The sequence below is a fragment of the Sebastes fasciatus genome, chromosome 16 (assembly GCF_043250625.1).
Source record: "Sebastes fasciatus isolate fSebFas1 chromosome 16, fSebFas1.pri, whole genome shotgun sequence".
Lineage (NCBI taxonomy): Eukaryota > Metazoa > Chordata > Actinopteri > Perciformes > Sebastidae > Sebastes > Sebastes fasciatus.
Genome location: NC_133810.1, coordinates 22,139,059 through 22,153,166, shown reverse-complemented (window position 1 = coordinate 22,153,166; position 14,108 = coordinate 22,139,059). Strand labels below are relative to the sequence as shown.

The following is a 14,108-nucleotide window of genomic DNA, read 5'->3' as shown; positions in this document are numbered from 1 at the left end:
CATTTTAAATGAAACAATCTGTTTCACATGGAGAGGGGTGAGCCACACTCTTAATAAAAATCACCAGTCATAGAAAATGAGGATTGCCATTTCAACTGAAAAAGTCCTTAATTATATAATAAGCCAGCCTGGGGGCTGTGCAGGCGAGATAAGAGCACTAGCTGCTCACTGTTTAAAGTCCTTACAGTTAAACAGCGGTGTCAACTCCACTAGATGGCTTCATTTTTCTAGAGTGCTTTACACTGATATGTGTTCAGGTGCTTGTGATGGACCTAACCTGTCTAATACAGATAGATGGAACAGTGATACGTTAAACATGGTGACAATGATACAGTCTGTATACTGTGTGCGTCGACACATTGGATGTACTGCAGCTACACGCTATATTTCTTTACTTGTTCTACAAAGACTTCCTCTCAGGCATCGTAGGGCTCATGAGCTCATATATACACAAGATCGAGCATTTTTCAGTGGTCGGAGGATTTTTCTTTTTAATACATTTTTTTTCACAGTCTGTCTTTGAATGAGGGTGAGACGGAGGGTTATGTGAAGCTGACAGCAGAGGAGATTGCTGTTAAGAGATCACTGCATTTTTCTTTCTCCCCGACTGCTTTTTTCCCCTGCGTTGCCAGTGTTATTGGCCTTTAGTAGGCATCTGGATTTTCAAAAGACATTTTATTAGTCTGAGTTGCTCTTACTCACAGGGCAAAGGTGGTAAGTCATGTACAGTATTTCTTTTTTATCCCCCCTGAGTTTGGACCTGCACATGAAGTCGGGTCAAGCTTTTTATATTTCCCCCTTATGCCTCCTTCTCTTGTCTCGCATACCTCTTTTGCTTTATGCCACCAGCACACTGAAAAGCTGAAGCACACAGCTGAAATTATGGAGGATATTTTTAGCACGTTCTTGCCGGTATCTATGAATCATATAGGAAAGCGTAAAGTAGCACAAATGTCTGGGTTCGAAATGCTCAAGTGAAAATCCGTAACATAATAATCCTGTGTTACTCTTCTTATTCGACAGCTAATGATGTTTTTTACAAGTACTCCTTCACATTATGCATGGCAACATTGACACTGCAACCTTACTAGTTTACTAGCATGGTGGAAGTATTCCTAGCAGTGTGCTTGTTTTGTGTTGTGCATGATTCTACAAAGTGAATGTTACTCCTATGCATAATACACACAGCATGTAGATTATATTCAGAATATCATACTGGATTCACCCTCAATTTAAAAGCACATTAAACCCTTCACCATTTCGTCAGCTGATATGAAAAGGAAATTGATGAAACTGTAATGCGAGCTATAAGCGAGTCCTTCGAGACCAACATGAATCCAGTGATGTGTTCTTTTGATTGAAATGTTTCCTTTTTGAGTCAAGTAAGAATTGTACTGATCTGCTCTTGGGTGTTTTCTAAGCTGCTCTGCTCCCCCTGCTGTGTTTGTATACAGGCGGCAACCCGTCAAGGCCCGGAGGTTTCCCCGGCGCTAACAGTCCAGGGCCTGTGGCCGACCTGTACGGACCTAGCAGCCAGGATTCAGCTGTGGGCAACTACATCAGTGCTGCTAGCCCTCAGCCTGGCTCTGGGTTTGGCCCCAGCATCACAGTGAGTACACGGACGCCCGACGCCCCGTCGTGTCTGACCGCACCTTAAGCTCAGTTCTGTGTCAGAATACCACCGCTAAAATTAGACACTAAGCCATTGCACGCTGCCTGTGATTGTGATGTTCTGTAACACACTAGACTGTTTATCATAGAGAGTAGAGCTTACTAATTATAGGACTTTACACTCCTCCTCAATCAAAATAGCCACCACCTGCCTCTTAGCAAACATCCTAAATCTAGATAAGCACAAAGCAAACGTTCAGTAGAGTCTAAGCGTTTGGATTATTTCTTTTGCAGACACTGTCATTGAGTTCATAGGTCCCACAAGCATTTTGTACATCAGGGTAAACCCCGTCTTAGCTCTCAAAGTTATCTGTGTCAAATGCAAATGTTTATTCCCCTTAGCTGTTGCACAAAATCACCTCACTCCAGACTCCGTGTCACCTTCCCAGAACAAATTCCCTTTATTTTTAGAAACCCATCTGTCCCAGAGCTTGAGTTTGCTCCGTCACTAGGACAATGCTTCCAGCAGGCTGCGTCTCTCCCGGTGTCCTTGTCCAGGTGTAGCGTAGCTCAGCCAGGTGCTGTTGCACTTTTTTTCTCTCTTGCTGATCAGTTAGCTGCCAAGTGCCGAGCCAACTCATGAGTGTACTAGCCGGGCTAGTAGAGGTGTTCTCGGTCTGACTATGTGAATATACTCTGTATGTCTTGTCCCGTGTGTGTCAGTTAAGTTGATGTGCAGCAACCCGTTAATAATCCGGCCTCTTGCTTTCACTGTAATCAAAAAAGAAGCCACTGCAAACATGTTTGGAAGGCCCCAGTGACAAAGAAAGACACAGCCTGGCAAGATAGTGGTGCTTAGTACAAATCGGTGAATATAATTTACAAAATAGGTTTTATTGGAGAGATCATATTAAAGCCAATAAAAACGGAATTTCGACCAAGCTGTAATAATGAAGCTATATTATTTAGCATTTATAAGCTACATATTAACATTAAATAAGTGTTTTTTAACACATTATAATGTAAAATACACAGCGATAAGGACATTATGAAGTGTTTATTAAAGGGATAGTTTGGGTGTTCTGAAGTGGGGTTGTATGAGGTACTTATCCATAGTCAGTGTATTACCTACAGTAGATGACGGTCGGCACGCCCCCAGTTTGGAGAAGCGGCACGGAAGCAAAACAATGTACTACTCGCTAAAGCAACCAGACTCCATTGATGAAAACTGTATTTTTACCTCAAAGAACACGGGCCTCTATCGTTTAGTTTGTGTTATTGTGTGACTTTGGTAAATCAGAACTAACCAAAGTTACAGAAAAGCACAAGCCAGCTGACCGATGGGTCAAGTGGGAGGTAAAATTACAGTTTTTTTTCAATGGAGTCTGGTGGCTTTGGCGAAAGCATAGATGGATACAACGGCTTCAGTTCCCCGTCGGAAAGGGCTGTCTCACGGCAAGGTAAAGCAGTGAAAATATATAGCAGAAACTTGAACTGATATTGATTTTTTTTTAAGTGGGCCTTTCTTTTAGGTGACTAAAATAAGTTTTTGCTGCCGGCCCCGTCCACAGCAGTACATTGCTTTGCTCCCGTGCGGTAACTCTTGTCTGCTGGGGGCATGCCGACCGTCATCTACTCTAGGTAATATACTATGGATAAGTACCTCATACAACCCCACTTCAAAACACCCAGACTTACCCTTTAATGTACAGTACTGTATTTGTCAATAATAAGAACTTTTTATATCTTGCATCCTATCTCAGTGTCACCGTCAGTGACTTAGTCATCGACCCATTTCCAATGTTATTTTGTGTACTTACTTTGTAACTGCGTGCTCACCCATTTAAAATGGATCAAGCTGGTAATCCCTCAGTGATTCATAAATGCAACATAATCTAGTTATGTTATAAATGTTGTAGTATTGCTAAATTAGCAATCTAAGAATAGACAAAGACTTTCAAATAGTCGTCTTACTTCGCTAGTAGCTCAGAGATTCTATCTTATGTTCAGGACCTTGTTGTCAACGAAGTGACAAGGTTCAAACTCCCCAGAAGAAGATGTCTCAATCAGTGATTTGTTTACTCTGCTTGTGTATCAGTCTACCCCGGACCTCGCTGAATAATGAATCTAAAATGTTACCATCTGAATTTTATGGCCCCTAGCAAGGTGCAGCGGGGCCGAGCTCTCCGACTCGCTGCCAGCCTTGTTGGGGCATGTTTGTACTGTTTTACATGACTGAACTGAGTGACACAGGATAGGTTAGGAAAATAACACCTGCTTTTCTGAAAGAAGCTAATTAATGCACGGCTTAACTGAGGTGGAATAACAACAAGCCCATTAGTACCGCAAGCAAGCACCGCAAGTCTACAGGGTGAAGACACTCTTTCCAAACTTTATAGTCCACATCATTATTTAGACTTTCCTTCTACAGCAACCAGAAAGCACAAGAACGATTAACTGGGGCGTTTCTTGTGGTTATTAATGTAATTTTTTAAGTTGAGTTTAAGGCATGTTTATCATTTGATCTGCTCATGGTATTTCATGGTTGTGCTTTTGTGGTAAATTGTGACTTACTTTGTGTTTTTGTCCATCTCTTTTTGTGAGAAATAGCTCAGGAGATGCATCAGTTTGTGCGGTGCATAGAATCACTGGGAGCAAATGTGCAAATAACTCATGAGAAGATAAAATATCTCATTTTAATTTTAATAAATATTGCGTAATTGATTTATGATATCCAAACAAAAACAGAGCTTAACAGAAAAATACATTTTATTGGCTTTTCGCTTCCTAAGCAAAGCCCCTCTTATTAATTGTTTTAGGTCCACTGGCTATCTGCGATAATCTGTTGGTCTCAGCGTAGGAAGCAAAATATTTGTTATGAAAGACCGGGCTGGCTCATTTTCAAGGCAGATTTACCAGCAGATAGTTTACAGATGGAAATGAGGCGATTTGTTTCCATTATTTTCCATTTGCTGCAACAGTTTGTAACCATGCTGGGTTAGAGAATGTAAAAATACAAGTCTTTGAATGCAACAAATACTATCAATTCTGAATAGAAATGTTTCCATCATATTTACCTTAAAGCTGTGCAAAAAGGCTGATTTATGAAACGGATCAGTGTATGATATACTGTATTTTACCCATTTAACACAGCCAGGTTTTGTGATTCCCTCACTGAATGTCAAATAGTGCCTGTGATGCCACGTACTAAATCGCCACTTCAGAATCACCCAGTGAATCAAACCAAGTGCAATAAAGCAGAGAGGTGATGCGGCGGGCCCTGTGACTCTCTGCTCTCGGCGAGATGATCTCTCTATTCAGAACATTAAAATGGGAAATGATTCAGAACTAAAATGCGCTTCATAATTCATTGTTTTTACTGAGGCTGCTGTTGAACTGAATACTCGTAAGATCATCATATGTCACAACCTCACGGATGACTTCAGAGTCACTGATTTGTCGCTCGGTCTCGCGCTCCAGTGATTTTATTAATCCCTTTAGCCAATATGAAAACAGCCACTGTGAAGAAGCAGTAATGAACTTAACTGTTTTTTTTATATGCGAGACAATTAGAGCGCAATTAGTTGATTGAAGTGATAAAGACAGATAATCGCTGTTCAAAGTGCTTCTCTTTTCAATCCAAGGATTTCTGCCGACCTGTCAGCAGCAAAATAACTGAGCGACATAATGGAGACCATTCAATACACAGAAACACACTGATCTTACTGAGGGGTGTTTATGATCCTATTCGCTGCATGCTTTTCACATTTAATCAGCTGTGTGTTTTAGGATGAATGTGTGTATGTGTGTTTTATTATCTCCTTCACATATTTTTGTTTACACTATTTTTCACTGAGCTTATTGTAACCTGACATAAAATGAAGGGTAGCACTTTCCATGTCTATAAGGCATTATAAACATGCTTATAATCTACTCATAGCACTGTGTACTTATCGTTAGAAGCGCTCATAGATATTCATAATGCTTTATAACAATAATCATAACACATTATAAAGCATTTTATTTTCATATTATTATTTTTTTTATTGCTGCTCACTCACTGACATTTTTTTTTCGCAAGTATCATAGTGTATTATATGTGTTATACATTATATTATTCTTATAATGAATTATAATCACTGTTACACTGCTTTATAATGTGATTATAAGTTTAAGTGGTCATTGTTTGCTGTGAAAAAATATTAAATCTATGCAAGAACAACACACAAAACATTGTAAAATATTTTTTTACAGTGATTACAATGCGTTATAGTCACTATTATTTTTTTTACTGCTTTATAATGTGATTATAAGTTACTCCAAGTGGTCATTGTTAATTTTACGTTTCATGTGTTCTTGCATAGATTTAATGATATTTTTTTTCACTTTACTTAAAGCGAGCAATCACCATTTGGTGTGACTTATAATCACATTATAATGCATTATAATCACTGTTAAAATGTTACGTTTTATGTGTTGTTCTTGCATAGGTTTAATAATATTTGTTTTCACTTAAAGCAAACAGTGACCACTTAAAGTAACTTATAATCATATTATAATGCATTATAACGGCAATTATGATGCATTATAAGAAGATTATAATGTTATACAACTATAGGAATTATAATAAACTATGATCCTTATGAGCAACTATGAGCATTATGAATATTTAAGAGTGCTTGTAACTATAATTATACAGGGCTATAAGCAGATTATAAGTATGTTTATAATGCATTATAGACATGGGCGTTACAGTGTTACCAAATGAAGTTGCTGTATCTTGAATGATTTAACACAGTGTGAGATCATTTACTTCATATCATATTTCTAACTCTTCTTAACATCTGTTACCATTAAATGAGTCCTACTTCCTGTAGTCATTTTGCAGCGTGCACTGTTTCTCCATTACAAGAATATGCAATGAACTTATATATAATATACTGTGTATCTCCTGCTCTGCTGCTGAACATGATCAAACTGAATCAAAACGTTCACATTCATGATATGATACTCACTTTTTCTCTCCTTGAAATGCATACTGACAACAGCACTAACTGTACACTTTTAGGGCCCGTTGATTGCGACAGCTTTTACAAATGGATACCATTGAACAGGTGGCCGGTTGCCATCTCATCAGAGGTATTGCATTTTATTTACTGTGCATTTCTCTCTCCTAATACATGTTCATCACATCATTCTTTGTTTATTCGCCTTCCCTCAAAGTGACAGACAGCTGGTAGCAAAAGTGCGAGTGTGACGGGGAGGTTTACGTCTTCATAAATCAGGAGTCTGTAGAAAAGATTGTCATTGATTTAAACAAATTCGATCATGATCACTTTGTTTGTGCGACTTGCTGTGGGAAAAAGTTTACTACTTCAGTCACACACACACATGCTACCAGTTTTTCTTTCTCTTTTTTCTTATTAACATTTTGTTTCCATCCTAAAAAAAAAAAGTCTTACACATATTTTCCGAGGACAGAACACTTCTCTACCGCTATGACTAAAAATAAATCCAAAACTTTTTACTAACAAGTGGCCTTGAATCATTAAATATTAATCCAAGCAGTAAATGTCTACAAGGAACCGACTATTTCAGTTTCATCATGTTTATTTTGTCACTGTAATCCATCTTTATTGCTAACATTGTCCCTCATAGCTTTCCGTCTGCTTCCAGCTATTTCTTTGTAGATACGATGTGTGGTGTGTCTTGAACTCATTTGTGCACGTGTCGTGTTTAAATGATTGTTTAATGGGTTATTTCCCGCTAAGCAATGAACCCAGCTAAGCATTACAATCATTACAAGACTGTAGATAGTAGCGGCGCATGTATGAACATGATTGCTGAGTTAACAAGTGGTGTAACTAAGAAATATAGATTTTTTTTATAATATTCAATATGTGTTAAACAGGGTGTTCTTTACTGTAATTATGTGTACTTGTGTTACGCCTGCAGCAAGTCTTGACCTGCTGCCCTTTATGATATTTGCTGGCACATAATGTTTCATGCTATTGTGCTTCATTAGTTTATGTGGAAGTCATATAGAGTGCCACAGGAATGAGTCCTAAAACCCGGAAATTAGTTTTAGCACTTCTGGTTCCATCGTCTGGAAGTCAATGGGTTTTTTGAATTGGTTTTTAGTTAGATGCCTGAATTAAGATCTGTTGTTAACACAAGCTGAAGAGATTTTAATGTTTTGTTCTACGACATAAAATACGTCAATAGATACCCCACTAGGGAATTTTGAAGTTGTGTCTTAAAGAAGGCGGTTGCTAACAAGTCGCTAAATGAGACGACTACTAAACGCTGACTTGTCCGCCTTTAGAGCCTGGTTGTGTATACTCGTGGTTTAGTTCCTTTATAGCCCAACGTTAGCATTTCACTTCTGGCGACTGCATTTACACTTCAAAAATCATAATTCATTTGTGAGGATTACCTCTCTGAACAAAACGTGTAAGTATCATGAACGTTTGTTTGCCACAGAGCTTATTTTCCTGCAATAATCCAAAACCCAATGGAAAAATCTCATTGGCTTTTTGTCGAGGGAACCCAGGGCGATGCTAACTTCCTGGTTGGCCTACAAAAATACGTCATCCCTGGAGCACTTTATTAATGACCACAGATTTATGTCATATGTGAGTCCTACAGTATTCACGGTTTCTAATCCTGTTGCCATCTTTTTTTTCCCTTTATCACCCAGCAGAGTATATCTGGTGGCCCAGGAAAGACAGGACGAAGTTTCTAATTGGCTTTGTGTGCAGGTGATGCTATCCAACTTCAAGCACTACAGCGTCACCCAAGGCAAAAAAGAACGAAAGTCGGAACCACATGAAGAAGAAAAGAAAAACGTTAGTCATCTCAGAAAAATAACAACTGCTGTACTATAATCCAAACCTCCTATAACTTTACAACCTGGTTTGGTATGATGTTTCACGTCGATTTCATTCACCGATTTCCCTTCCTCTGTTAGCTTTTGTTTTGATTAGTTTTTAGAGAGTCATTTTAGTTTTAACCTTTAATTTTTTGTGTCATTTTATTTGATCTTATAGTATATTTGTGTAAATGTTTTTTTTGTTTGTTTGAAGTACGGGGGTCATAGCCAAGAATATCTGCAAGTCATGTCTTCATCTTTGTAGTGTAACGGAGATTGGATGTTCCATTCAGTCTTTCCGCAAAAAAAAAAAGAAGCTCAGCGTGGAGAGACTCGGAGAAAAAAAAATTAAAATTTTAAGGAAAATTTAAAGAGGGTATCTAAGTAATAAATCTTAGTAGCTGTTTTATTTCTTGTGATGTCTCATTGTTAACCATAATTACCTATTTTTGGGCAATACAAAGAGGACTCCAATATTTTTATGGTCCTTTTTTATAAGTGTTGTTTTTGTTGTTTAGAAATATATATATATGCTATAACAAATTTCATATAACTACATTGTGAATTCAAACTTGAGAAAAAGAAATGTAGCTGTACATATTATTCCAGTCACTGCATATAACCAACTCAGTGAGAGAATAGCATATTTTTGTGATGGTGTGTCAAAAGAACATGTTATAGCGTGTGAATAGAAGAAAAAGCTGTAAACAGTTATTATTATTCTACTTTTTTTTCTTCTGCTGGAAGACGGTATAAACGACCCCGGAGACAAACAGAACACACTTGCTCTGTAAATACCGAAGCTGAATAATTTTACAAGTGTCATACCAGCAAAATTTACAAACGGTGAGATAACACAGTTTTAAGAAATAATTAAAAAAAAGAGCCTGATTGGTATCTTTTGTCTAACTGTTAAGATATCAGTATAATTTCAAAGAGAGAGAGAGAGAAAAAGATGATTTAATCCAAAGCACACTGTACTTAGATGTGAAGATTAGAACTTGAACCAGGCATTTCACAGTGCTCTGTGCATCCTGACACTTTTATACTCTGGAGAGGAACTTAGTTGTACGTTATTATTTGTTTCATCCTGCTTGTTCCTGATTTTTTTTTTCCGGAACACAAATATCTGGGCTCTGTGCTTATAGAGCCTTTTTATGTAACGCTTGTTCTCCGAATCAGTTCTTTTATGAATGAATTAGGAAAGTAAACATTTTGATACCATACCTCAGCCTTGGTGAGTTCTATTGTGGGAATCATTGGCAGGTTTTTAATTTATTCTAGTGGCAAAATAAATGGAAACACTGAAAAGGTAATAAAGCGAGTAATCATTGCACTGTGAGTAGTAAAGTACAGGCCATTTTTCCTATTTGCACATGTATATGTCGGCTTTTTTTAAAACAAAAAACGGCCCTGTGCTTTGGGATAGTATGAAGGATTTTGGGGTTAATGTGTTCTCGACTAGACAAACTGAGTTCAGAGTTTTGAGGCGAGTTAAAGGTGCTATTGATAACATTCAGCCACTTCACAACAAGTCGTTGCCAGGCACATACTGTCAATCTCTGCCATTTATCTGTTTTTTTTCCAGTAATACCACGTGATACCAACTTCGTTTTACAATTGGCTCACAAGCCTTGTTAAAAGTGGGAACCAAACGTCAGATATTTTCCACAAAGATAAACAAAACATTCATTTTGGACTCGCCAAAATTTTTAAAATGCTTAATTCACAATCATAATACTTTTTTTCAGGAAAAGCCATTCTTTTATTCGGCACCTTTCTAAAGGATCTGTGGATGTATTATTCTTTTTTTAAATATTTGTCTACATAAAAATGTTATCAATAAGACCTTTAACAGCTTGGGGAGTAGTAACTGATATGTTGCAGTGGATCTCTTTATATATTAGACCATCGAAAGATATTTATACAGGGTTAAAAGATGACACTGAATTATTCACTCTCTGTCGCTGCACCAGGTTTTACACAGTATGTGTGGTTAATGATTTTACTCATGACAAACATTTAATAATAATGATAATAATAATAATAATATGCTCCAGTCTGGTTTTTAAAGTCATTAATGGAATGAATGGTGTGTTTTTTCTGAAATACTTTACCTGCTGCAGGTGTATTTGTTGTTTTCATTTGACCCACTTCCTGTCTCTTTTATTTCAAAACAACCAGGTAAAGAAATATGCTGGATACTTCTAAAGTAAATGATATGGAGGTGTGATCAAGTAATAATTTAAAGAGTTAAAAAAAAAATAATAATAAACCCTTGTAATGTTCAAATGTAAAAGAAAATAAGAAATACAAAACTATAAAAAAAAAAGAAAGATGCTTCTTTGCTGATTTCAAGTTTAATCAGAGTTTTATTGATACTTTGTGGTTTATATATTAATAATTGTAATATACTATTAAAATGTACTGTGCATCCATTGCTTTCTCTCTTTCCATTCCCCATCCTCAGAGATCCTACTTCTTTTGTTGATCATCCATGTATTTCATTAGTGTGTAAAAGAAATCACAGTTAACTTGTAAACAGAGTGCTGTCTTTGATACCAGTGTAGTGGTCTTTGTTGTTCTCCCTTGCTCTACCTCCTCTCCTTTCTCTCACATCTCCCCCTCTCCCTCTTGCGCTCTTTTTCTATCTCCTGTAAGTACAACGTAGATGTTATATAGGACTCATTAATATAATACTCGTAGTGAACTAGTGGATTTAGGACCAGTCAAGATAGACCTTTCTCTAAATGATCATGTTATTCTGATATTTGCAGACATTTATTTTGATAGAGGTTCATTGTAATTTATTCCCTGTATGTTTTATTTTTTGGTTTTCGGTTTTTTGCCACTCTCACATGGTTCCAGCTAACCAAAGCTCTCATGGATGAACAATAGAGAAACTGTAAGATGGAATTGTACACAAGGCATTATTTGGATCCCCACCCTTGAATGTTTTAAAAGGGGTGTGCCATACTACCTTAAATGCTAACGCTAGATATGCAAAACTGTTATTTTTTTGATTACTTTTTAAGAGGGACACAAGCTATAATCATGGACAAAGATTTTATGTAAAAAAAAAAAAGTATTTCATATTTTTTTAAAGAAACATACCAATGATTACCACACTAGTCATAGTATCAGTCATAAATAACCTGTTATATCTTTTAATGTTTTCTATCCCACATGCCTATGGCTTAGTTGTTTTTAGATAATACTGTTTTTAATCTTTTTATTTCTCTCAAATTGTCATTATTAAGTCCAATCATTTTAATCTAAAATTCTGGGAACTAGTTTTTGTTTTAATCCGTAATATGTTTTAAGACCTATACTGCAAAAGACTCTATTAAACAGAAGACGTCTGGCTCCAAAGGAATATTATCAGCTGTTAAAGGACGGGGTGTGAACCAGCGCTGATTAATAGATTATCAAATTTGTGTCCTGACATTGGACCGGCTCCCCAAAGCTGTGATTCATTGCTCACCTAAATTATATTAAAACTTGAATTTAAATGCATTAAGTTTCCTCAAAATACCACCTCAAAAGAAAGTCCAGAATTCAGATCTGATAGATTTACACAAGCAGCTGTGTTTTCAAGCAAAAACAAACCTATTATAAAGCCTCAAGCTGTGTGCACACTCCAATTTATTTATTTGAGTATAATTTCAATTAAACATAATTCAGGTTTTATAACAGTTATTTCATTTATTTCACCTCATGGGGTCTTAAAATTGAATACTGTTACATTATCAAATAACATTAGTGTCTCTTCCAGTGGAGACTGTCAAATTCCATACAGTATGTGCAGTAATGGCAGCTTTGTAAGTGACGCTAATAGACAAATTATTCCAATGAATCCAAGTATACTGGATATTGTGTTATTTAAGAGAAATGATCCCCAAAGAAATGACCACTTTAGCAAGTCAAATAAGATTAAACTTTATTGTAAAAAATTATAAAAGTCACATTGGACAACACAGGAAAAATATAGTATTTGAAAAACAAAGGAAAGCTAAAAAAATAATTTATTCCAAAAAATAGCATGTTCCAAGTATTAATGCTTAGTTTGCCTTATTTGCACATTTTAGTGTCAAAAAATATCTCAACAGTCGAAAGAAAACTATTATAATAGGTATCTTCATTTAAATGCACCAACTTATGTGTACTAGTTAAGTTAGACAGGATAAAAGAAAGTGTTCCTCCTGTTTATTTGCAGCATTTGTTTATCTGAATATTTTATCAAGTAATAAACTATAACTCAAACCACCTATAAAACCGATACAAGGAGCTTATTGGCAATTCCAATTTTGCTGCCATTTCATCTGAAAAACAAATAACAATGCAACAAGTAAGAAATATATTATTTTGTGTTTCTCACTGTTGCAGCATCTGGTGGCTATAATGAACCATTTTTTGAGTGAAATGGCTCATTTTCCTCCCTCACACAATAATAAAAACGGCCTCTTCTATTGTTTTGTGATCCTGTAGCTTGGACTTTAAGGTAGCATGGCTCTGTTGCTGTAATTTCATTTTATCTCAAAACTGACAGCAGTTTACAGCTGATGAATGTTACACATCTTAGTAGACTAGCTTATCCATTTTTGGGGAGAGGGGACGGGGTCTTGGTTTAAGAAAAAAAAAAGAATCAAAAAAGAAAAAAAGTCAACCTTGGAAGGTGTTGACATTTGTAGTGTACTACCGTATCCATTTAAACTTGAATCTTGAGGCAAGTGCTAGGCAATGGCCAAACAATTTTATCCCATCCGCTGTGGGAAAAGCTCCACCCTGAAACCACGCGTGAACTTGTGAGATTTCTGTCGTCTTGGATCTGTTTTATGGATAAGAAACGACTGTCTCCCTATAGCTGGGACATCAGATGAGGACTGTTTTGGGCTCTGCTCTATTTTTCCAATTAATTCGACTGACTTTGAAGGCTCATTAAACGTTCTTGAGCATTTATATCCAAAAGAGGCTTATTCATAGTGGTGCTAATGGTTTTAAACCAGTCAATGTGCCCTTATCTCTGAGAGATACTGGTCACAGTGACCACAAAGTTCGTCTCCCAGTCCACAAAGTGACTCTCACTGACTAACATAATTTCTAATATTCAGGACATAACAAAGATCGGTTCACAAATCTAGACCGAACTCTCCAAGGTGACAGAAATAGCACAAGTTCAACTGTACCGTCGTTGTTTTAGGGTGAATTTCCCCTTCAGTCCAAACCATTGCCATCTCACCCATGCTCATTGCTAAATATATACATACAATTGCAATATATATGTGTATAGATGAATATATATTTGCAATTTTCACCAACTTGTCTGAACAATACTAGACTGGAGACCTCAGCTGTATACAGAATATTCCTCACACAGCTACATTATAGTCATTGTTAGCTTATGTTCACCAACACAAGAGTTCACCCCTGGCGTGTTGTCGCGTTTGGAGGCAGACCGCATGGCCTAGAGGGGAGCCTGGGAGCTCTCCAGACCGCATGGACGGCAGTGCGAGGCTCTGCCGTGCTTCCATGTTTCTGCGGGCTGAGCACAGAGCTCTCTCCACTGCTGTCTGCCCATTCCTAACACTTGCCCCTTTTTTTTATGTTAACCGACTTTTTATGGCGA

General features: G+C 36.9%; 1 protein-coding gene across 14 annotated transcripts in view; it reads left to right on the top strand.

The window, feature by feature from the left end:
- The window catches only part of LOC141753162 (RNA-binding protein Musashi homolog 2), a 333,482-nt gene extending 321,007 nt beyond the window's left edge, over positions 1 to 12,475 (top strand). For 7 of the 14 annotated variants that reach the window (XM_074611562.1, XM_074611557.1, XM_074611560.1 and 4 more), the window contains 2 exons: positions 1,455 to 1,609; positions 8,312 to 12,475. In XM_074611562.1, coding sequence (XP_074467663.1) covers positions 1,455 to 1,609; positions 8,312 to 8,356 — 200 coding nt within the window. In that variant the 3' untranslated portion in view covers positions 8,357 to 12,475. Of the gene's footprint in view, positions 1 to 1,454; positions 1,610 to 6,679; positions 6,751 to 8,311 lie in introns of all 14 variants that reach the window. The other 7 variants (XM_074611561.1, XM_074611554.1, XM_074611559.1 and 4 more) reach the window with 3 other exon arrangements.
- Positions 12,476 to 14,108: the final 1,633 nt, after the last annotated feature.